General features: G+C 36.9%; 1 protein-coding gene across 1 annotated transcript in view; it reads left to right on the top strand.

The window, feature by feature from the left end:
• The window catches only part of LOC102579365 (translational activator GCN1), a 48,242-nt gene that overhangs the window by 10,293 nt on the left and 15,323 nt on the right, over positions 1-22,626 (top strand). Inside the window, exons 12-50 of the mRNA XM_006340412.2 lie at positions 1,588-1,665; positions 2,201-2,320; positions 2,406-2,465; positions 4,598-4,723; positions 4,812-4,911; positions 5,005-5,180; positions 7,267-7,563; positions 7,681-7,797; positions 7,885-7,986; positions 8,067-8,216; positions 9,864-10,028; positions 10,122-10,298; positions 10,766-10,888; positions 11,083-11,163; positions 11,250-11,366; positions 13,563-13,735; positions 14,658-14,735; positions 14,865-15,012; positions 15,635-15,757; positions 15,850-15,906; positions 15,991-16,101; positions 16,215-16,406; positions 16,484-16,657; positions 17,291-17,401; positions 17,496-17,565; positions 17,741-17,819; positions 18,048-18,150; positions 18,219-18,389; positions 18,486-18,608; positions 18,692-18,805; positions 19,474-19,580; positions 19,669-19,720; positions 19,809-19,915; positions 19,999-20,058; positions 20,144-20,258; positions 20,339-20,449; positions 20,535-20,672; positions 20,747-20,869; positions 20,991-21,062. Of these exons, the coding sequence (XP_006340474.1) occupies positions 1,588-1,665; positions 2,201-2,320; positions 2,406-2,465; positions 4,598-4,723; positions 4,812-4,911; positions 5,005-5,180; positions 7,267-7,563; positions 7,681-7,797; positions 7,885-7,986; positions 8,067-8,216; positions 9,864-10,028; positions 10,122-10,298; positions 10,766-10,888; positions 11,083-11,163; positions 11,250-11,366; positions 13,563-13,735; positions 14,658-14,735; positions 14,865-15,012; positions 15,635-15,757; positions 15,850-15,906; positions 15,991-16,101; positions 16,215-16,406; positions 16,484-16,657; positions 17,291-17,401; positions 17,496-17,565; positions 17,741-17,819; positions 18,048-18,150; positions 18,219-18,389; positions 18,486-18,608; positions 18,692-18,805; positions 19,474-19,580; positions 19,669-19,720; positions 19,809-19,915; positions 19,999-20,058; positions 20,144-20,258; positions 20,339-20,449; positions 20,535-20,672; positions 20,747-20,869; positions 20,991-21,062 (4,701 nt within the window). The remainder of the gene's footprint in view (positions 1-1,587; positions 1,666-2,200; positions 2,321-2,405; positions 2,466-4,597; positions 4,724-4,811; positions 4,912-5,004; positions 5,181-7,266; positions 7,564-7,680; positions 7,798-7,884; positions 7,987-8,066; positions 8,217-9,863; positions 10,029-10,121; positions 10,299-10,765; positions 10,889-11,082; positions 11,164-11,249; positions 11,367-13,562; positions 13,736-14,657; positions 14,736-14,864; positions 15,013-15,634; positions 15,758-15,849; positions 15,907-15,990; positions 16,102-16,214; positions 16,407-16,483; positions 16,658-17,290; positions 17,402-17,495; positions 17,566-17,740; positions 17,820-18,047; positions 18,151-18,218; positions 18,390-18,485; positions 18,609-18,691; positions 18,806-19,473; positions 19,581-19,668; positions 19,721-19,808; positions 19,916-19,998; positions 20,059-20,143; positions 20,259-20,338; positions 20,450-20,534; positions 20,673-20,746; positions 20,870-20,990; positions 21,063-22,626) is intronic.

Genomic DNA, 22,626 nt, shown 5'->3' with positions numbered 1-22,626 from the left:
CACCAAATCTTGTTTACACCAAAAAAATAGAAGACTGTATTCAAGTAATTTTCTGTCCTTCAAAACACCTAGTGTTTCTTTCCTTCCATTTGGACCACCAGATACATGATGGGATGAGCTTCCACCATTCTTCCTTTTTACCTCTGCTTCCAACTCCTAGCCAACTGTTCAGAAGCTCCAATGTAGTCTTTGGCATCACCCAACTAACCCCCAAAATGCATAAAAACCTATTCCACAAACTGGTAGCTATTTGGCAGTGTATGAATAGATGGTTGTTCACTTCAGCTTCCTGTTCACACATAAAGCACCTTGAGCAGATTTGCATGCCTCTTTTCTGTAGGACCTCATGAGTGAGACATGCCTTCTTGATTAGTAGCCAAACAAAACATGAAACTTTCAATGGACATTTCACCTTCCAAAGCAGTTTTCAGGGCCATCTTTCAGTTCGTGAGACATTATGGTTCATCTTCCAGTAGCATGATTTCACTGTATAGACCCCTTTGTTGTGTATCTTCCATATTGGCTTATCAGAACTCTCAGAAGTACCTGGGAAATTATTAAGGACCACTAATAACATAGCAACCTCCTCGATTTCCCAATCATTAAATGCTCTCCTAAACAGCAGATTCCAGCCATTTTGACTCCATACTTGTGCCACAGTGTCATTGTTTTGTAGACTCAATGTATATAGGTGAGGGAATATTATCTGCTCTTTACCTGATGCATCCGAAAATGATTTAATATTTCCTTTTAGTTCTTGCTTCTTTTTCTTTTGGTTTGGGAAGCAAGCAGAAAGAGTAGCAGTGGGAGGAGAAGCAATGCCATAAAATAAGTCACTGAAACATAAATCTCGAAACTACTAAACAATATTTAGAACCTGTTCATATCCCTGTTTCTATGTACTTATGCAATTCAACTTCCTCTCATCCTACTGCCAACATTTCCTCAGTCTGGCCGGATGAGCTTAAAGGATAAAATATTAAAATATGGATAGGATTTGATTCATTTACCAATTATACAACAACTTTACTAACACTTGTTGTACAAATACAAGAGCATATACACTTTGCTCTTAATGGTAATAACAAGTAGCACTCCGGAAATCCACTAGGATATAAAGCTTTCTATATGCCTTGCTTATTTGGTACTAGATTGTATCTTGCCGAAGTTTATGAAGATATGGCCCTAATCATCTAAACAGTTTAAAATGAAACTTATCAGGAAAGTTGAAGGGAATAGTGATAACTGTGTACTTGAAAGTGTCTTGTCTTTTCGAAGCAGCACTTAGTAGTTCACTTTTAGCTTTTCTTATTACTAACATGTATGTTTGGCCTTCATAGTTGGAGCTTCTTATGCATAGAATAAGTCGGTTTTTACAAGACAATTGTATGAGTATCGTTTTTGCACGCACACTGTGTTTGGTCTTGTCAGGATTTACTTACACTTGGATGAATTTACTTATTCTTTTTAATATTTATTTCCCTTTTTTGTTGCCTTTATTTTCTGTCTTTCCTTCTAGTTGAGAAATTATCTTATGTATATTTCACTTAATTTGTCTAAACCTCTTTTGTTTTTGTTGTTTGTCAGAGGGTGCAAAAATGTTTGCATAAACATGGTATTGATGCCATTGGTCTTGTCACAACTAATGTGGTTGGTTTGTGCAAGGTGAACTGCAACTTCTTTTATGTTACTTTCCATTTTTTGTGAAAGACCATTACTGACTTTTGAAAGATCTACATATGATTGAGGAATGCTGATATGGGAAGTTTTGGAAAACTATATTGTTTTGCATCATGTCAAAATTATGATTACCTCTTCCCTATTCGAATTGCCTAATAACTTCAATTGGAGTTGGACGAGTGGAAGTAAAATTGGTTGGCTATGGGTTCTTTCCTTTCTTGGTAATGAAGTAAGAGCGAGAGAAGTTTAAAGTGTTGGGATATCCAAGCCCATCATATTGCCTTTTAATTCTTCCATAACTAGATGGAAAGGTGGAAGTATAACACTTTTACTTCCTTTCAAATGCGTCAAACAACCAAAAATAAATCATCAATAATAGCCTAAATGAAGTAAATGAATCAGTTCTCCTGTCTTTCATGTTCCTCCTCCCCTTCCTTGAGCCAAGCAGAGTGTATAGTCAACTGGATACCATCCTTCATTTTCATATGTTTAGTAACTTGTCCCATATGTTAACCTGCAGGGTTTGTTGGGACCGACGGGTCTGATGAGTGATAATCATTTTGCGCAAGAAGCAGCAATTAACTCCTTATCAACTTTGATGTCCATGTTACCTGGAGAAACCTACATGGAGTTCGAGAAGGTTACTGGCATGGTTCTTTTGGAGTTATTGTTTGTCACTTGTTATTGCTTAACGTGGTTATAAATTCTTTAATTCTCCTTGGCAGTACTTCAACGATCTTCCAGACCGTTTGGCACATGATATGTTATCTGAAAATGACATTCAGGTAATATCATTACCTTTCCTGTCACTAGATTCAATGATGGTTGCAACACATAATTTTAGAAATTTATGGATCATGTAAGCTTTTGTACAATATCATTGTGATGTTTTGTGCTTGGATACAACATTTAATAAATAGTTGTTTCAACATGATTTTGAAAAAAGTAGTATTTGAAGTTAAAGTTGAAAAAGGGTATTTGGAAATTGAAGTTGTGTTTGGACATGCATTTCACTTGAAAAATGTTGAAGGTCTGAGGGATTTTTTTAGAACTTGATAAAGTGGTTAGACCAGTTTTTCAAACTCGGAAAACTCAACTTCAAGTTGGAGTGAAAAATTGCATACAATGTATAATCAATGTCCAAACAGTCCCTTGTGTATGTATATTAATGCAAATTACTGGACCCTTGTGTATGTATATTAATGCAAATTACTGGATCTACATCTGGGTATGTTATTTTCATATCTTATATCTGGCATTTAGGCATGCTATAGTCTTAGCCCTTGGGACATGTCAATTGTACGAGAGCTTTGGGGTAGGGGGTAGAGACGTTATGAGGATTCTTTGAACTTTTGATCTTGTAAGTTTTCCCCCCAATTACTGTTGATAACCTGTTCCACTCTGGACCAGCTTCCACTAATCCTTGTGATGACAAACTCTTTTGTTTCCTCAACTGCCTTAGGTTGTAATATTTTATTCTTAGTTTAGACCTTGTTACATGCCTAATTTTCTTATTCTGCCTAACAAATTCAGTTAGTTGCAAAGAAACATCTTTTTATTAACCAGATTTAGACTTTTATATAGATACAATTGAAAACAAATATTTTTTTTTCTTTTTTTTTTGATAACCGAGAAATCCGTCTGTGACCCGCCCTTTGGACCAATCACAGCCTTCTAAACTTGGTGGATAATGGGCCCGCCCCTCTACCCTTCTCCACTTAAATACCGGGCTTCGCTTTGCATGGTGTGGGGCTTGAACCTGCGACCTAAGCCACAAATCCTCCACCTTTTGCCACTTGAGCTAGGCCTTGGGGGCAGAACGAATTGAAATTTTCAATGGCAACTATCATTCCTTATCAAATTCAACTGAACAACAAAGCAAGGAGAGTAAAACCGTTCAGAAAGGTGATTTCTATTAAATTTATCTTACCTGTTCAAATCTTCCATTTTTTGTACTATTTCCAGGTGGAGAAAAATCATTTGTTTGATCAAGGACTCTACCCATTCTTGAGTGCTTCATTTGATGAAGAAATCTGTCTATCTTTGAGATCTCGGAAGATCCAGAGTCATTAATGGTCACTTCATCACACTTATCAGCCTTAACTGGATTATCTGGAGATCTTAAAGATGCAGTATTCTTCAAAGTATTGTCTTCTCCTGATGGGTGGACAGTCGATCCATTTCTCAGGATAGGTACCTCAGATAATGTAGTACTCAAATTCTCGTGCTTTCTCTTATTTACCATAACAAATTTGGTGAGTGATGACTGGACAATGCTTGCACGATCAACATAACGTGCATTATCAATACAGCTTTTATCTTTTGAGCATGGGGTGAGTGCATGTCTGTCGGTTATAGCAGTAGGCGAAAACAAATATGCTAATTATGTTTCATAAAAGGCTAAGGATATATTTGGAAAACAGTAAAATCCCCATCATCAAATCTATCATTAAACCATGTCCTTAATCGTTTTGAATCAGGCCATGTGCAATAGACACTAAACTTTCTTCTAACTATGGGAGTAAAAGCCGGAGGGATAGGAACCCATGGAAAATATGCTGGTGAACGAATGACCTCCAACTGGCCTGAACTCCTTGGCCTTTTGAAAACTTTATATCTGTGATCCTATCAAAGAACCCCTTCTCTGCCTTTTTTCTTTTTTTCGTTTCTTGAGTATTTGAGGGGCTTAGGAGGAAAGGGATTCCAAGTCTCAGAATTTCCAAATTTTTAAATTTTTGACGTGTTACTCCCTCAGATGTTGTATAGAGCTATTGTTTCCTGGCTTCCTAATAAGTGTATTTAATGTCATTGTCTTTATATCCTATTTTGACTTTGTTTCACCTTCTTTCTTTTTACCGTCCTAATATGTATTTACCGACTATCTTCTGTTTTGCTTCATTGTCTCTCTTGCGTTTAGATATTTCAAACTCCTGAAGGAATACTTTCGACTGAACAAGGTGTTTACATTGCTGAATCTGTTGCTAGTAAGAACACAAAACAACCAAAAGGCCGTTTTAGGCTTTATGATGACAATGATGGCCCTGTGAGTGCACAATCTACCTTTCCCAAGTTCAGAATTGAATATCTTCCTTATTTAATTCTCTTATGGCGGAGTTTGCTTTTGCATACAGGACCAAGTAAGTTCTAATCACACTGCAAGGCGTGAGCCCTCTAGCAAAGAGGTTACTGGAGTTGGGAAAAAAGATGGTGGAAAATCATCAAAGAAAGCTGGTACCTTTTTGATAGTTCCTGTTTTTATTGAACTTAATTTAATCATTGTAGATATTTTTGTTAATCCTCTGTCTTTATATTTTATTTCTTTAGATAAAGATAAGGGAAAAAGTGCAAAGGAAGAGGCACGTGAGGTGCAGCTAAGGGAGGAAGCATATATACGTGGAAAGGTCACGGTTGTAAAAAAGAACCTTTCGTCAATGTTGAAAGCCTTGGGAGAAATGGCCATAGCTAATCCTGTCTTCACTCACAGTCAGCTACCTTCCTTGGTTAGTGTGCTCTATGTTCTCCACTATCCAATATAATATCTTGTCCGTACATTAAGCAGGTATCATCTAATATATTCTACTCAACCAAACCCCCATTCATAAAATAAAGGCCTATGTTGCTTAGGAAATATGTAAGGAATATCACTGAAGTGAAAATTTCAGCTGTTCCCTCCAGTTTGATCACTGTGAGTCTGTAACTATCCAGAGGAAATATTTGGATTATTAGATTCTGCCAGTATTTACTATTATGGTAAAATATATAATGAGGAATCAGCATCTTAGAACATCTTTCCCTTGTTCCTATTATTGTGCAGAAATGGTTTACTCTATGGTAACAGTTTAATGCAACCTTCTGTTGGCTTGTTAAAAAGAAGAAAACGCTTGTGCTGGTCAGTCAGGAAAGAGTACCAAAAGTGGGTCTTTTGAGGAATTTGTGCTTTGAGTGCAAGTAGAGTTAACTTTGAATTATCATCTAAAGTTTGAATTTTATCAGAGCTCGAAGGAGCATGGATTTCTCAGAAAAGCAGCGAGTCTTTATTAGCCTATTGTGACATACATTGAAGTTCAGACTTCAGACATGTTAGACTTTGACGGCCACAGTATGAAAACATCAATTCTGGTATTTCCAGCTGATGATGGGACTCTTATCTGATATTGTTAGACTTTCTTTAATATTAGTGGGCATATAGTCCAATTGGACAATTGAAATATTATTCTTCAGTGAAGTGGGTTGAGAACCATGAGGTTAAAAACACCAGGTGATTTCTCCTGTCCAAGCCTTGGTGGACACAGTTACTTAACACGTGCAGGTGGGAGGTAGCATGTACCCTTGGGATTAGTTGAGGTGCGCTCTCTCCCAGTCACCATAGTTACCAAAAAAAATATTCTTCCATTTAAAATCGGCAAAAATGTACGTGGCTAAGCTTCATATATCAATCATGTTTGACTCAAGACAACTTGCAAAAGAGAGGCTACAATATATATAGTTTGTGCTATCCATATGAAAGAGAGATGGAAGTAACTGGGACATATACTTGCATTGCAAGTGACAGCTAAACTCTGGGATATGTTTCTGTATATGCTCTACTTGAAATGGGCAATGCCATATTCCCAAGAGCTACTGTTTCTCTGGAATGGAAAAGTTATCACCAAGAAGTAAAGAAGGACGTGAAACACAATCCCTGCATGCATCTGGTGGATAATTTGGAATGAGAGGAACCTCAGGTGTTTCAAAATAGGGAAGAACCCATCAGTAAAATCAAGATTGAATGCTTATTCTTGCTGTCATTTTTTGTGTAAAAATGAACAAATAGAGGACATAGAAGCTCATAGAGTTCATCAGTGTTATACAGGACTGTGAAGTTACCTTTTGTAGTCATGTAAATACCCAAATGCCCAGATCCTTACAGATTATGTAGGTTAGTATTTAAGGAAGTCAGGTGCAATCTTTTGCTCTAGAGCACCTCCTTGGTGCTGCCTATTAAGCTTTAATTTGCTGGATCCAAAAAAAAATCTATATAGTTGAGCTGGAAAATAGATGTTGATTTGTAGTACAAGGGGAAGCAAAAGCCGAAAGGTTATGAAAACTAATTAAGTTAGTGGGTGTTGAGTCAGGTAGTAAACATTTATTTCATCTTTGTTAAAGTTTATCACACTTCAACTTGCCCTTTTCTCCCTTGATTCACTTTTGTAGACTGATATCCTTGTGTTTTCGTGAACTTTAGTTAGAGACTTCACCCAAACTAGTTTCTATCTTCTGGATTTTTCTGCCTTTTTTTTTTTTGAAACTGGTCCTTTTCTCCCTTGATTCACTTTTGTAGACTGATATCCTTGTGTTTTCGTGAACTTTAGTTAGAGACTTCACCCAAACTAGTTTCTATCTTCTGGATTTTTCTGCCTTTTTTTTTTGAAATTGGTAACTTTAGATTTTTCTGTCTTATCAAAATGGTTTAATTCGACGTGCCTATAATAACAAGGGAAAAGAAATCTTTGCCATTATGTAACTGTTCTTGTTATAGGTTGAATTTTAAGGGTCATATCCTTGTATGTTGCTGTCTTTAACTTTTCTATTTAATCTAATATTTAGGTGAAGTTTATCAATCCTCTACTACGGTCACCAATAGTTGGTGATGTGGCGTATGGAACCCTGGTGAAGCTTTCAAAGTGTACTGCTACTCCACTTTGTAACTGGGCTCTTGAAATTGCGACAGCCTTAAGGTTAATTATGTCAGAGGATGTTAATGTCTTATGGGGTAAAATTCCTTCTGCTGGTGAGGAGGTATCAAATGAAAAGCCTGGTCTCTTTGAGCGTGTAACAAACGGCTTGTCCATTTCTTGCAAAACTGGGGCTCTCCCTGTGGATTCGTTTACTTTTGTTTTCCCTGTAAGTTTGTGGTCTGATCATGTCAACTTTACTTTCCTGGTAGTTATTCTTTCCTTTGTCACTGAGACACTGACATTTTCTGATATACATATATTTTTCTTTTTGTTGCATGCGTAGATAATGGAGAGAATATTGTTATCTCCCAAGAAGACCAAACTTCATGATGATGTTCTCAAGATAATATTCTTGCATTTGGATTCGTTTTTACCTCTACCTAGAGTTCAAATGCTCTCAGTTACGATCACTACAGCTTCTTGTTGTTTATACCTTGATTATCATTCCTGTATCTATTTCTGACTGATTATCTTGGTGATTTTTTAGGTTCTTTATCATGTCCTGGGTGTTGTTCCTGCTTATCAAGCATCTATTGGACCGGCATTAAATGAGTTATGCCTTGGGCTGCAACCAGCTGAAGTGGCACCTGTATGTGATGTAGTTATGAATTTCTTCTGTGAGCTTCCACATAACACTTATAATCACTTGTGTTTCATGGACTTTTGCAGGCTTTATGTGGTATTTATGCTAAAGACATCCATGTTAGAATGGCTTGCTTAAATGCTGTGAAATGCATTCCTGCTCTGGCTAGTCATTCTGTCCCTCAAAGTAGTGAAATTGCCACTCGCATCTGGCTTGCTTTACATGATCCCGAAAAGGTATTACATTCTTGTAGAAGTTACTTTTCTAGTGATAAATGCTTAATTCTGGGTTTTCAGTCCCTTTAAATATTACTCCCTTCGTTTCAATTTGTTTGTGTGGTTTTGACTTGGTGGAGTTGAAGAAAGTAAAGAGAACTTTTGAATCTTGTGGTGTTAAACTAAAGAAATGTTGAATGTACGAAAATGCCCTTTAATGTCGTGGTCTTAGGGATTAAAGAGTTGTCAAAAAAGGAAAGAAACATTCTTTCTGAAAGGGATTAAAAAGGAAGGAAAGTAAGACAAACAAATTGGAATAGAGGGAGTAATAATGATATATTGTTCAGATTTGCACAATGACCAGTAAGGGATAATGCTTTCATCAAGTGTATGAATCCCGTGAACATACTTGGTGTCTATTTTTATTTTTGCTGTACTCTTGTCCAATATATAGGGTGGGCATGATAACTGGTATCAGGTACGGTATGCTTTTAAATTTCAATAGTATATAAATTCAAGATTTCGCGTTAGAAAAGAGTTAAGACTTTTAGTCTATCTTAACATTCCACAACATCATGAGTTCAACGCGCTTGCTTGGACCAGGAGGCAACTGGATTTACTTATTTTCTCTTCTGTTTTTGCTGGAAAGGTGTTTCTATTTTCCTAGAGAGTTTCAGATTTTGAATTTGTCATTTCTTCTTGTGACATAAAACATCCCTGGACACCTTTCAATTTTTTTAACAGCTCCCATATCATTTTAGTTGGGGTATAAGTGGCATATTAACATAAGCTAGCAAAATGAATTAAAGTGAGGAGATACGGGTACACTATGTAATGCTTTCTCACTAGTGTTGGCGTAACAGAAGTACAAAACCCACATGCATCTAAAAATTTTTGGGTTCTGTGCTTCATAGAATTGGTTCTACTCAGGAAGCATCTTGGTAACTAATGCGTAAGTGTGGTATTATTTTGTCCTCTGGTTGGTTAGTCTGTGTAGATGATCTGGTATGGTTGTTCCTCCCTTTACCTGCTACCTACTTCGAAGAAAGTGGGAAATTATTGGATGTATTTGATTTACAGTTTAGACTGAAATAAATAAATGAGGTTTTGATGATTCTATGAGTTCCACCAAGAAGATACAGTCTATTTGTATATTTTCTTTTGCTTATGGTGTAGGATGAACACGTAAATGAAGCTGAAACAGTTCTACAAACATTAGAATCCCTACAAAATTAGTCAGGGCACACTTTTTGTTTGTCTTACTACATTGTACAGTCCCAATAACACATCCTTGGTGCTGTTCTAATCTATAAATTAATTTACCTCTTCAAAAAGAAATTGGGCAATCGCCTGTCTAACGAAATGATCCTTCCTAGATTATACAGTTCCGCTTTCCTGTTAGTTGAAAGTGACAAAAATTAATGGCTTGATTTTAGTTAAATCGTAGGAGCGTAATAACTTCAGTATCTGAACAGTATGGTCTTATGATATTTGCTGATTTACTTAATCGACTGTAAGTCTTGATTATTTTAAGTTAAGTTGTCTATATAGCAGCAATTCAGACATCCATTTCAAATTTGTGTTCTAAGTGTTGTTGTGATTCAGTATTTCTATTTTATGTCCAAAATGTTAACATGACAGTATGAACTGTGTGTGTTTACTATTCAGTGTGTTGCTGAAGCTGCTGAAGACATCTGGGATCATTACGGGTATGACTTAGGAACAGATTACGCTGGCATTTTCAAAGCTCTTTCCCATGCTAATTATAATGTGCGAGTGGCTGGCGCTGAGGCCTTGGCTGCTGCTTTAGATGAAAGTCCAGATACGATACAGGTTTAATTAGCTTATATGTTCTGTTTTCTGGACAATGTATAAAAAATTCTTAACTGACAGTGTGAATGTCTTTTGGATAAACAATGCTTTCAGGAATGTCTTTCAACTTTATTTTCTTTGTACATCCGTGATGTTGGTTCTGGTGAAGACACCATTGATTTTGGATGGATAGGCAGACAAGGAATAGCATTGGCTCTACTTTCTGTGGCGGATGTTCTTAGAGCAAAAGACCTTCCTGTTGTTATGACATTCCTAATTTCAAGGGCACTGGTAATAAGTTCTTTCTCTGAATGAGGTGTTGTTAATCATGTCTATGTTTCAATGTATCATTAAGATCTGCATTTTTTCTTTTTGTTCTTTCTTTCTCTCTCTCAAAGATTGCTAATGATAACTAACAGGTGAACGGAAGTTCTTCTTTACTTCTGTGCATGCTGATTTTCACAATTAAGTTTTTCTAAGAGTTTGTCTTGTTATAGTGATACGGAACATGTTAACTATCTTACAATTGAAATATTGTTGCCGAGATACTTCTTTTCTTCGCTTTTAAGGAGCTCCCTCCTTGTATCAAAAACTTTAAAGTCCACATCTTCTGATACGTACTAGCTGTTTTATGAATTGTGGTGCTTCACTTGGTTTTGTAACCCGTCAAAACAGAACTTTCTGGAAATATATGAAAATTCATAAGAAATGGTTTTATTCTGTTTGGGTTTGAGTAGTGGGGGACTTTGGAATTGCAGGCAGATCCTAATGCAGATGTAAGAGGAAGAATGATCAATGCTGGCATAGTTATTATTGACAAACATGGAAGAGATAATGTCTCATTGCTATTCCCTATTTTCGAAAACTACTTGAACAAAAAGGTATGACATATTTGTTTCCAAGATCGTCTATTTCCTTTAATCTTAAGAGGTTTTATACTTTTGGTTGGGGGTGAATGATTGGTGTTCGAGTTTTTCATGTTGATCCTATTGCCCTTTTGTGGCAGCTAAAAGCTAGTTATAGGCTTTGAATATGTATAATATGTTCAAATAACAACTGTTTGTTGATTGTGCAGGCTTCAGATGAGGAGAAATATGATCTGGTCCGTGAAGGTGTGGTAATATTTACTGGAGCTTTGGCAAAGCATTTGGCCACGGTAATTGATCCCCCCTCTTATAAACTTGGTCCACAGTAAACACTTTTAAAGATTTTGGTCCTAATACCTTGTCTATTTTTGAACAGGATGACCCTAAGGTTCACACAGTTGTAGAGAAGTTGCTGGATGTACTGAATACTCCGTCTGAAGCTGTTCAGCGAGCTGTCGCTACCTGCCTTTCTCCACTTATGCAAGCAAAGCAGGTTAGTTCAGCATCTTCTTGAAAGCTTCTTTATACTATGCAGCTGTAACAAACGAGAAACATTGCCACATGTCATGATTGTAAATCTTGAACAATCTGCAGTTACTACACTCTTCGTTAACAGTCAAAAGTGTGCTTTTGTTTACTGCCAGGCTACTTTGACTCTTCATAACGTACATGTGTCTGAAGGATATGTTTTGGGTTTGGGTACCTCATCTAGACCTCACGGAATATGCCTTGAGCTGGTTAAATTTGGATGTGTCTGACCAATAAAAAAAGGAGAGGTGCCTATACCCAACCCATATCCATGTCCATATCCATACTCGAGTCCACGTATAATAGGTTAACTGCATGGAATGATATATGTTATATCCTAGTGAGTTGTGCAGCTTTACATCCCTCCTGTAGAAGGGTTCTTACTTTTAGTAAAGCAAGTAAAAAGAACCAACATGACTATATTCCGAACCATCTGTTATTATCCTAATTTGCATGAATCTTGAAGTGAGGCCTTTCAGTTCTATGATGAATAAACTCCAATATCATAATCCATGTGGAATTTTGGTTCCCTTTTCTATAGGCTATCGGTGTTCTGAGGTGGTAACTGGAGAATTTTTTGGTTAACTACAGACTCATTCTCATGCATTTACCATGCTAATCCCGATAGTCCCTTGGGATATTTCTGAAGGAATTCTTGTCTCACATAGCTTTTAAGTTTGTTCTTTTTTGTTGAGAAAGTTGACATTTTATAAACAAAATATATCAGTAGTGTTTCAGTAGTAATTACGTCAGGGATTTAAAGTTAGCAAAACCAAATATATCTATCACCTACACTCCTCCTAAACTATCTAAAAGTGAGTAATATCCTCCACCTTTCTGGAGAGTACATAGTTACATAAAAAATAAAAGGTTATAAGGCACTTCAATTTCAAGCTCTGGAAAGGGATGCTCTTGTTTTCAAAACATCTCTGGTTCCTTTCCTTCCATATTGTCCACCTGATGCAAGCAGGGACAATCTTCCATCTCTCCTTATGGCCCGACATGTTTCCTTCTCTATTCCATCCTGTTAGGGCTTCTGATGTATGCCTTGGCATGGACCAACTGATACCCCTCAAGTTAAAAAACACGCATGTCACAGTTTCAGTGTCACTCTACAGTGAATGAAGAGATGGTTCGTTGTCTCTATTCTCTTTCACTAAAAAAGCACCTGGAACATAATTCGCTTCCCCTTTTCATTAGATTGTGCTGAGTTAGTACTGCTTGCCTGGCTACCAACTAGGTGAAACAAGCCACCTTGTGGGGTATCTTAACTTTCCATATCATCTTCCAAGGCCATGATAAGAGCATTGCAGCTGGCCTATCAAGGTGCCTGTAAGCTGATTTTGTTGTGAATTTCCCATTTTTGGCTCTCAACCATTGTAGACTGTCTTCATTTGTGTTAAGGCTATTGACCTGCTCCAAAGAATTGAAGAAATCTGTGAGGTTGTCTATTTCCCAGTCATTTCCATCCTTGGTTGTCCCTGACATCTGCTACTACCGCTGCCTCCTTCTGTTGGTTCAGATTGTAGATCACAGGGTACAACTGTTTCAAGGGGTATTGACCAACCCACACATCATTCCAGAATGATATCCTTCTTCCGTTTCCTATTTCAATCCTTGAGTTTTTCCATAATTTAGGCCACTGGATCCTGATTGTTTTCCATAAACCTACCCCATAAGGGCCTGTAGCTTCCTTAGTGATCCATAGGTCTTCCATTGTATATCTGGAAGCTATAACATCTTTCCATAAATCCTGTTCTCCAGAGACAAACCTCCATAGCCACTTCAAGATAAGACTCTGGTTCTGTACTTTGAGGTGCTTTATGCCCTTTCCTCCTTTTTTGTTGTTGATGACAGCATCCCATTTCACCAAGTGATACTTCTTTTAAGCTTTTAAGTTTGTTTTGTAATTCAACTTTCTCTAGCATTCTCTCTCCTTGTTCTGTACTGGATAAAGTCCAGGAAATATAAATTACTAATTTGTGTCCTAGTTCTGTTTCTATAATTTTGACTTTGTTTCTTCCAGATTTGTTCGCTGATATTTTTCTTCCTTAGTCATCTCTATTTCTTTCTGCTGTCCTTGCAATTTTTTTGTTAGTTTATACCTAATTTGCAAGCTGAAACTGGATTCTCTTTTTGCCTATCTCTTCTCTTGCACCAGGAGGATGCACCATCTCTGGTTTCTAGGCTTTTGGATCAGCTAATGAAGAGTGAAAAATATGGAGAGCGTCGTGGTGCAGCATTTGGACTTGCAGGGCTGGTTAAGGGATTTGGAATATCTTGCCTGAAGAAATATGGCATTGTAGCAGCACTACATGAAGGTTTTGCTGACAGGTTAGTCTTCTGGCATGTTTCAATCACTCTAAATTAGAGGTTGAGTTACTCTGTGATTTCAAATTTTTTTTAAAAAATAAAATAGAAAACCTTCTCAAAAAAGTTACCCTGTGATTTGACGCAGTGGTTTTCTGTTCTTTTCCAAGGATTTGATGAAATGTCATGAATAACAACCCAGTTGAGGCATTATACAATGGAATTAGTGAGAAGAACTCATTCTTCTATTTACCTTTATCTTTATGTGCTAGACATTGTTGAAGTGAAATTTCAAGGTTATGGTCGGTTGAATATAGGCTTTTATATCAATGGTGATTATTAAAATATTCTGTATGCCTTTGTAGCTCGATTATGTGCTTTTGCTTATGTCTTAAAGATGTAAATGGATAAATGTTTCTAAGCTTGTTTTTTCAATTAAATCTCCCTGTCTTCACCTGCCCGCAACAAGGAAAAAGGGGAAAAGTGACTTTGTTATCTTTCAGCTTGTCACCTCTTTTCTTTATAGTTGCTACTAAAGTTCGAGCTCTGAACTTTAGACGACTATTTCATGAAATGTCTACATCTATTAGCTGTATTCTGACCATAGTTATATGTTTCTAATATGATCTGGGTGCTGTTCATGCAGTTATCGAATTGTACATTAGTATTGAAAAGAATTGGACCTGAATAGAGAGGAATGGATAAATAGGACTCATACACCCGATCCCAACTAATGTGGGATTGAGGTGTAGTGTATGTTTCTGTTATATTATAAAATTTTAGGTCATTTCTTGCTTGGCATTTCAGCTAGCAATAGTTGACATTCAACATTGTTTCATTGATATGGCTTTGTCACAGGGTAGCCAATTTCATTATATTTCAATAACTGCACCTCTCTATATATGAAAGTTTCTCCTTCCAGGATCTGAATGATGTTTATTTGCAGGAATTCGGCTAAGAGCCGTGAAGGAGCACTGCTTGCATTTGAATGCTTCTGTGAGAAGCTTGGGAAGTTGTTTGAACCGTATGTCTTATGTTTATATTTTTTTTATCCAGAAATCATACAAATGAAATGCTTATCCTTGTTGTAATTTGAACTTGGATTTTGAAATTAATCAGCTTTGTTTCACCTGTCTCCCCGTTTTTCCTTCAGGTATGTAATTCAAATGTTACCGTTCCTCTTGGTTTCTTTCTCTGATCAAGTGGTTGCGGTGCGTGATGCTGCTGAATGTGCTGCTCGGGCAATGATGTCTCAGCTTAGTGCTCAAGGAGTGAAATTAATTCTTCCATCACTTTTAAAGGTTCTTAGTTTTAGCTTTTCCCCTGTACCTTACTCAATGCAGTTGACTCTATCCATACCTTATTGGTTTAGTGATGTGGTTAACTGGATGATGGAGTAATCTTGCACAGTGTAGTTTATGCACACTTATAGAGTACTCTTACAAGTCATCCTCAAAATTCTTTTCCAGTGTACATCTATCCCGAAAGTTTCATGTAGTTTATTGGGACTCTTAGAGATGGGAATAATTTTGAGAATGCTCTTCCGATGATGAGAAGTTGTTGCACAGTGGGTCACGTTGGTTAGCCTTTGAGGACTGTTTGGTAGCATAGGAATAGAGAAACTGTAACCTTAATGCACCCTTGCTCTTTGTTTTTTGAAGAATAAGTGCAGCGTTTCATGAAGCATATTGTAGGTTTTTATTAACTTTTGGCATCTGTGTATTTCTCTGAAAAGACAGTTGGATCCTGAGTTTTGTTGAAAAACCTATATGGATCTAAAATGGCCAGAAAAACTTTGATATTCTGCTGTTGTTGATGTGTCCGCTATTAAATATTTTCCCATGTGTTTCGGATTCACTTAACTCATTATTAGTTGCCCTTCATTACATGAGACCTATGTTTACAATTATTTTTCTGCGTCAGGGCCTTGAAGATAAGGCTTGGAGAACCAAGCAGAGTAGTGTGCAACTTCTTGGTGCCATGGCCTATTGTGCTCCACAACAATTGTCACAATGTCTCCCTAAGATTGTGCCCAAGTTAACTGAGGTTTGTCCTACTGCCTGCAAACTTAGTACATCTGTCTTTGACTACAGTGCGGTACTAGTCTCCGTTTCTTACCGCTTTGTAATACTGAACAGGTGCTTACTGACACTCATCCCAAGGTTCAATCAGCTGGACAGACAGCTCTTCAACAGGTTAAACTATCTCATGATCAAATTTCTCTTACTTTCCGTGTTCTACTTCGTGCCATTTATTTAGTTGTCTTTTGTTGAGTATAGGTTGGGAGTGTTATAAAGAACCCTGAGATATCTGCACTTGTCCCTACTCTTCTAATGGGTCTTTCAGATCCTAATGAGTATACAAAATACTCCCTTGATATTCTCCTCCAGGTAAATATGTTTACTGATAACATGTTATCTGGTTTCCATGTACCTATACTTGATAGGTAATCCGGTTTCCATGTACTTTCTGACAAGCTAATTCCTTGTTCCAATTCTTTCAGACAACCTTTGTGAATTCAATTGATTCTCCTTCTCTCGCGCTGCTGGTACCAATTGTACACCGAGGGCTTCGTGAAAGGAGCGCTGAGACTAAGAAGAAAGCTGCACAAATTGCTGGAAATATGTGTTCATTAGTGACTGAGCCTAAGGACATGGTACCCTACATAGGACTACTGCTCCCTGAAGTTAAGAAGGTACATCTGAAAATAATTGAGTAACATTTATGATGAGTGCAAAAGTTGACTCTAACATAATTTTCACACGATTTCAGGTACTTGTAGATCCAATTCCTGAAGTTCGATCTGTTGCTGCAAGAGCTATTGGTTCTCTTATACGGGGTATGGGAGAAGAAAATTTCCCAGACCTGGTGCCTTGGTTGTTGGATACTTTGAAGTCTGATGGAAACAATGTTGCGCGTTCTGGGGCAGCACAGGGACTTAGTGAGGTATAATTATCTCACCCCGTGTTACTTGGTTACATCTCTCTCTCTCTCTCTTGTTATAAGGAGTTGAAAATCTCCCTTTTTTAAGACTTTATGTCTACAAGAATCTATCACTGGGATGTGTGGGTGGGGTGGGGGTGATGCTTAAGCTTTTTCACTTGAATATATTTTGGATATTAGTTCTAAGTTAGCATTATCATTGTCTCTTACCTTTGCTTCTTTGTCAAAAGGTAAATATAATAGATCTTTTTTCTTTAAAGGAGTTCTTCAATATTGGCGCCAAGATTAAGGTTTTGTGCTGTATGCAAACTTTGCTTGTCCTCTTGCATCTGGTTCTGCTGGGTGATTTAACTTTAAAATTAGTTATTGACATTGTTTGCATATAATAAGTTGAAATGGCTTTTGAGCATCTTTATCTTATTGGCTCCGCCTCTTTTAAATTTGGCTGTTGTGGAGTGAGGGCCAAGAAACAATAATAATTAACAAGCACGGAAACCTTTTGTGCATCATCAAGGAGTTTTCGGGCTGGTGGGTGGGGGTCTGGAACCAGTAACAAAGAATGGAGACTCGGTTTTTGAGCTGCTTAGGGTTCTCGTTTTCACATTCAACCTACAAGTGTTTTTTCCTCTTTCCCAGGTATTGGCTGCATTAGGAATGGAGTACTTTGAGAACATACTTCCTGATATAGTACGAAATTGTTCTCATCAAAAGGCATCAGTACGTGATGGGCACTTGGCACTCTTTAGGGTAAGAACTTTTTTTTTTAAAGTTTGTGTTCAGAAAGATTGATAACTTCATACTTTTGTATATTTTCTCACATGGATTATATGGCTACTTGTAGTATCTGCCAAGATCTTTAGGTGTGCAATTCCAGAACTATTTGCAGCAAGTTCTTCCAGCTATCTTAGATGGTAAATTTCTCTCTCTCTCTCTCTCTCTAACAAACAGGCGCAAACACTTACACAGAGATGAACAAAAATAGCAGTCGTTCTTTCTAGTTGGCAGAAACCGTTGAAGTATTATGAGGGGCAGTCTTTTATGTTAACTTGCATTGAGAGATTCAATTAACAATTTATTGTACAATAGGTTTGGCCGATGAGAATGAATCTGTGCGTGAAGCAGCACTCAGCGCTGGCCATGTTCTGGTGGAGCACTATGCAACTACGTATGCCTTCTTTGTCATCTTCCACATCTAGTTTTAAGTTAGTCTCCTTAGTTTGCTTTTGGGGTCCTGTCAATGGCTGTGAATTTAGTGCTATGATATTTAATTGATGTAGATATACACAATGGAAGAGGCTATCTTGAAGTGAATAAGAATGCTGTTATGATTACAGTTTGAACTATAATTGATATGCTGACCATTTTGTTACTCGATGATCTTCTTTTGTTCCAGATCTTTGCCTCTGCTTCTTCCGGCTGTGGAAGAAGGTATTTTCAATGATAACTGGCGTATCAGGCAGAGTTCTGTAGAGTTGCTGGGTGACCTTCTGTTCAAGGTATGTGTCGTACGTCAGCATCATACTGTAGGATGAAGCAGGTTTATTAATGTATTATTTTCTTCTAGGTTGCTGGAACATCTGGAAAAGCACATCTTGAGGGTGGTAGTGATGATGAGGGTGCCAGTACTGAGGCTCAAGGACGAGCTATTATTGAGGTACTCGGGAGGGACAAGCGTAATGAAATCCTTGCCGCATTGTATATGGTCCGAACCGATGTCAGCATAACCGTACGCCAGGTACTATGGGATACTTCAATCATGGTGCTCGACTTATTTGGAGATGCTGTATAGTAATGAATAAACTTCAATTACTTTGTATTTTCTCTTTTTCAGGCTGCTTTGCATGTTTGGAAGACCATTGTTGCAAATACCCCGAAAACGTTGAAGGAGATAATGCCTGTACTGATGAGCACATTGATAAGTTCTCTAGCATCTTCATCCTCTGAAAGGAGACAGGTATGCTGTTACCCTTGTTTATGGTAAACAAAAATGTGTTCAGTAGTTCTGGAGATAAGAATTCTGTGGCCTGAAATTTGCAGGTTGCTGGACGAGCATTGGGTGAGCTTGTTAGGAAGCTTGGAGAAAGAGTCCTTCCTTTGATTATCCCAATATTGTCACGGGGTCTAAAAGATCCTAATCCAAGTAGAAGACAAGTGAGTACTTTACTTCTTCCGTATGCTTCTAGGTGTTTTCTGTAATTTCTCTGCGTGTTGTCAGTCTTAGAGTACTTAATGATAATCTCCGCTCATCTATCCAAATTGGGAGTTCCAGTTTCATTGCGAACAGAGTTAAGGTATATCTTAGTGAGATAACTTTGTACAGCTGAAGCGTATTTGGGGAGTGATGATTTTCAGAGCAAATTATATGATTGAGCTTCTTTGTTAGAAATGTTCTGGAGGTCTTGTTAATAGGAAAAGAGCTAACAACTTTTGCTTAAGCTCTCTGTGAGCCCTTTTGTCTATTCTGTAATTCTGCATCTTAAAAAAATCACATTTTTTGTATAGGCAGTTTATACGCTTAAATTCCCAAATTTGTTGCTCGACTTCTTCACTAACATTGTAGTGGTACAATATAGTCATGACTTCATGGTGACTGGAGCGTGTATCATTCTGTCTTGATAAGGTGGATAATTAGTCTTATTTATACTGTTCCAAACAAAAGGGGCCAGAAATGGCCTGCAACTACAAAAAAATCTCATCCTTTTGCCTTCATTAGACATAGGCTTACCTTCGCACTTGCAATCACAATGTACCAATAAGACGTAGTTTGTTTCCACTTCTCATTTTTCTCTTCTGCCGACTTTTAATACTTCTAATTTCAGGGTGTCTGCATCGGTCTAAGTGAAGTAATGGCCAGTGCTGGCAGGAGTCAATTGTTGAGTTATATGGATGAGCTTATCCCCACAATTCGGACAGCACTTTGTGATAGGTGTGGTATCTTTTGTTTATATTACTATGAAAATAGCAGTTTTTTGCATTTCCATTCCAAAGTAATTCCTTGGTTCTTTATTCAACAGTACGAGCGAGGTTCGGGAATCAGCAGGCCTGGCATTTAGTACTCTTTACAAGGTAAACCCTTCAGATCTAGCCAATCATTGAGATATTTTACTGAGAACTTCTCAACACTAATCTTCGCATCTGGTGGTTTGTAACATAGAATGCTGGAATGCAAGCAATCGATGAGATTGTTCCAACACTTCTTCATGCACTGGAGGATGAGGATACCTCAGATACTGCTCTGGATGGGTTAAAACAAATTCTGAGGTAGGCTATCGTATGTCTAGTTTAGACATGTTTCTCTGTATGATCTTATCTTTTTGTCCTAAATTTATTGTCACTTATTTCAGTGTCAGGACCGCAGCTGTGCTGCCACACATCCTCCCAAAGCTCGTTCATCTTCCACTTTCGTACGTATATATGATTTCTTCTTCCAATAGATTTTCTGTTCTGTGGTTCTGCAGTACTCACCATAATATCTGCGCATACCTACAGTGCCTTCAATGCACATGCTTTGGGAGCTTTAGCGGAAGTTGCAGGACCTGGTCTTGGTTCCCACCTTAGTACTATCCTTCCTGCTTTACTGAATGCAATGGGTTATACCGACATGGTATGCCTCCTCACTGACATGTGCATTCATTTCTGTAGTTTTCACATTCGTTTTGTCATTTTCAATGGTTTAATACACAGGAAATTCAAAGTTTAGCAAAGAAGGCAGCAGAAACTGTTGTGTCAGTTATTGACGAAGAAGGCATGGAGTCTTTGTTGTCAGAACTACTGAAAGGAGTTGGCGATAATCAGGCATGCTCTTCCTTTATTCTCTTGCTTTTGTAACTCATTTATTGTTATTCTTTTCTCTCATGCTGCTTTATACTTGTAAATCCAGGCATCGATTAGACGAAGTTCAGCATATCTTATCGGGTACCTGTTCAAAAATAGCGACTTATATCTTGGTGATGAAGCTCCAAACATGATATCCAGCCTCATTATATTGCTTAGTGATCCAGATTCTGATACTGTGGTGGTAATGTCAGGGTCATTTCATTTCCTTAGAATGTTAATTTGTTTGGTTTGGTTATCTTACCACTTATTTGACAGGTTGCATGGCAAGCTTTGTCTAATGTTGTTAGTTCAGTACCTAAAGAGGTTCTTCCAACATATATCAAGTTGGTTCGTGATGCTGTATCTACTTCAAGAGATAAGGAGCGTAGAAAGAAAAAGGTATCAATTTTCTGTATTTCAGACTTCTGTGATTTATGTTTAAAAGCATGCATATCACATTGTTATCAGTTGTTTGGTGAGTCTATATGTTGAGATTTTGATGTTCTTAATGAACATGTAGGGAGGACCAGTTCTTATACCTGGATTTTGTCTTCCGAAAGCTCTTCAGCCATTGCTTCCTGTTTTTCTCCAGGTATTCCAGATTATTATTATAATAATTGTTATTAAAATTACTATTATTATTATTATCATTATTATTCTTAATAAGCTATTCCAGCTTCTTTCTTTGTAAATTCACGATAGATGTCGTGATTTTCTTTTGATGGGTGATTTCGGGGTCTTGGGTTAAAGAACCTTTGCATATATATTCTTATGTTTTTCTTTATTTTCCTTTTGATGTTGATTAAAGAACCAATAATTTATTATTTCCTGAATAATTCATTCATTAGAGTTTCTTGAGTTATGTGATGATGACAAATAATCAAATTAATGTTGGAATATTGCTAATATTTTTTAAGAACCTATTTTTTCCATTATTTTTAATGTATGGATATTAGTAAATGATTATTTGCAAGTTCAATACAATTATTATTTATGACTGCGCGCAGCGTGGGTAAATTACCTAGTTAAATAATTAATATAGTAGAAAAAGCAGTATATATAGTATTAAGGAAATGTTACCCATGAATACTTATCAATTACTAACAGGAAGTTGTTTTAAAATACGAAAACTGGTCACAATGTCTACATCTGACTAGAAGTTTTAAAATTGATTTTTCACATTATTTAGAAATTAAAGTTGCACTTGGGTGATAATATTTTTTTTACATCATATATTTCACTCAAATGTGGTTCTTAGTCTTCTTTGCATATAGTTATTTGTGTCTAAGCAGTATTTTTTTTGTATTATACATGTGTGGTATTTTTCTTCCTCTTCTGTGGCTTTGCTCCCTAAATGTTTAATTGGATTTAAAAACCTAGGAGATGATCTCGCTTCCATGTTACCTTTTGCAATGCAGCATGACACTCATCCAAATTTCTGACCTTGTCATTGCTGTCGGATTTACAATGCAAATATACATGTCTCAACTAGAATAAAATATTGAAATGTGATTGTTGCCAGGAAAAATTGTAGGCAAATTTCTTAAATTACTGAAATTGTAGCAATCTAATCTTATCCAAACAATCAATGAAATGGTAAAGATTGAATAAAGCTAAAAGAAAATAAATAGTTTATTAGCCCAAACAGAAGACATCTTTGATTTTCTAGATTGTTTGTAGGCAACATATATAGTTTTGAGCTTTTGATAGATTGAAATACTTTTGAAGGGGAACTGCACTTTTGGTTGTAGTATACCTGTGGATATATAGAGTAAGGTTACCGGTTTCAAAACAAAAGAAGAAAATAAATAGTAGAGCAAACCTAAGGATTAAATCACAATAAAAACTATTTAAGGTTACCAGTTTCGAAACAAAAGAAGAAGAAGATAAATAGTAGAGCAAACTTAAGGATTGAATCACAATAAAAACTGTGTTCAATCACCTGATTTTTTTCTTTGAAAATGTTATCCCTTGCTCACTTGTCATCATTTCCCATGTCAAATCACCTGTTATTTGGATCTTTAATGTACTCCTACTTTTAATAGCATTGGTTGTTAATTTGGAGTTTACAATTTTTGCAAACTAAATTTCTTATTCCAAATGAATCCATCTTATCTATCTAATAGCGTATATTTTGGTGGACGTTAAAGTAAGTA

Source organism: Solanum tuberosum, unplaced genomic scaffold (assembly GCF_000226075.1).
Source record: "Solanum tuberosum cultivar DM 1-3 516 R44 unplaced genomic scaffold, SolTub_3.0 scf00018, whole genome shotgun sequence".
Classification (NCBI taxonomy): Eukaryota; Viridiplantae; Streptophyta; class Magnoliopsida; order Solanales; family Solanaceae; genus Solanum; species Solanum tuberosum.
Note: the sequence above shows the minus strand (reverse complement) of the source record. Positions and strands in the feature narration are given on the sequence as shown.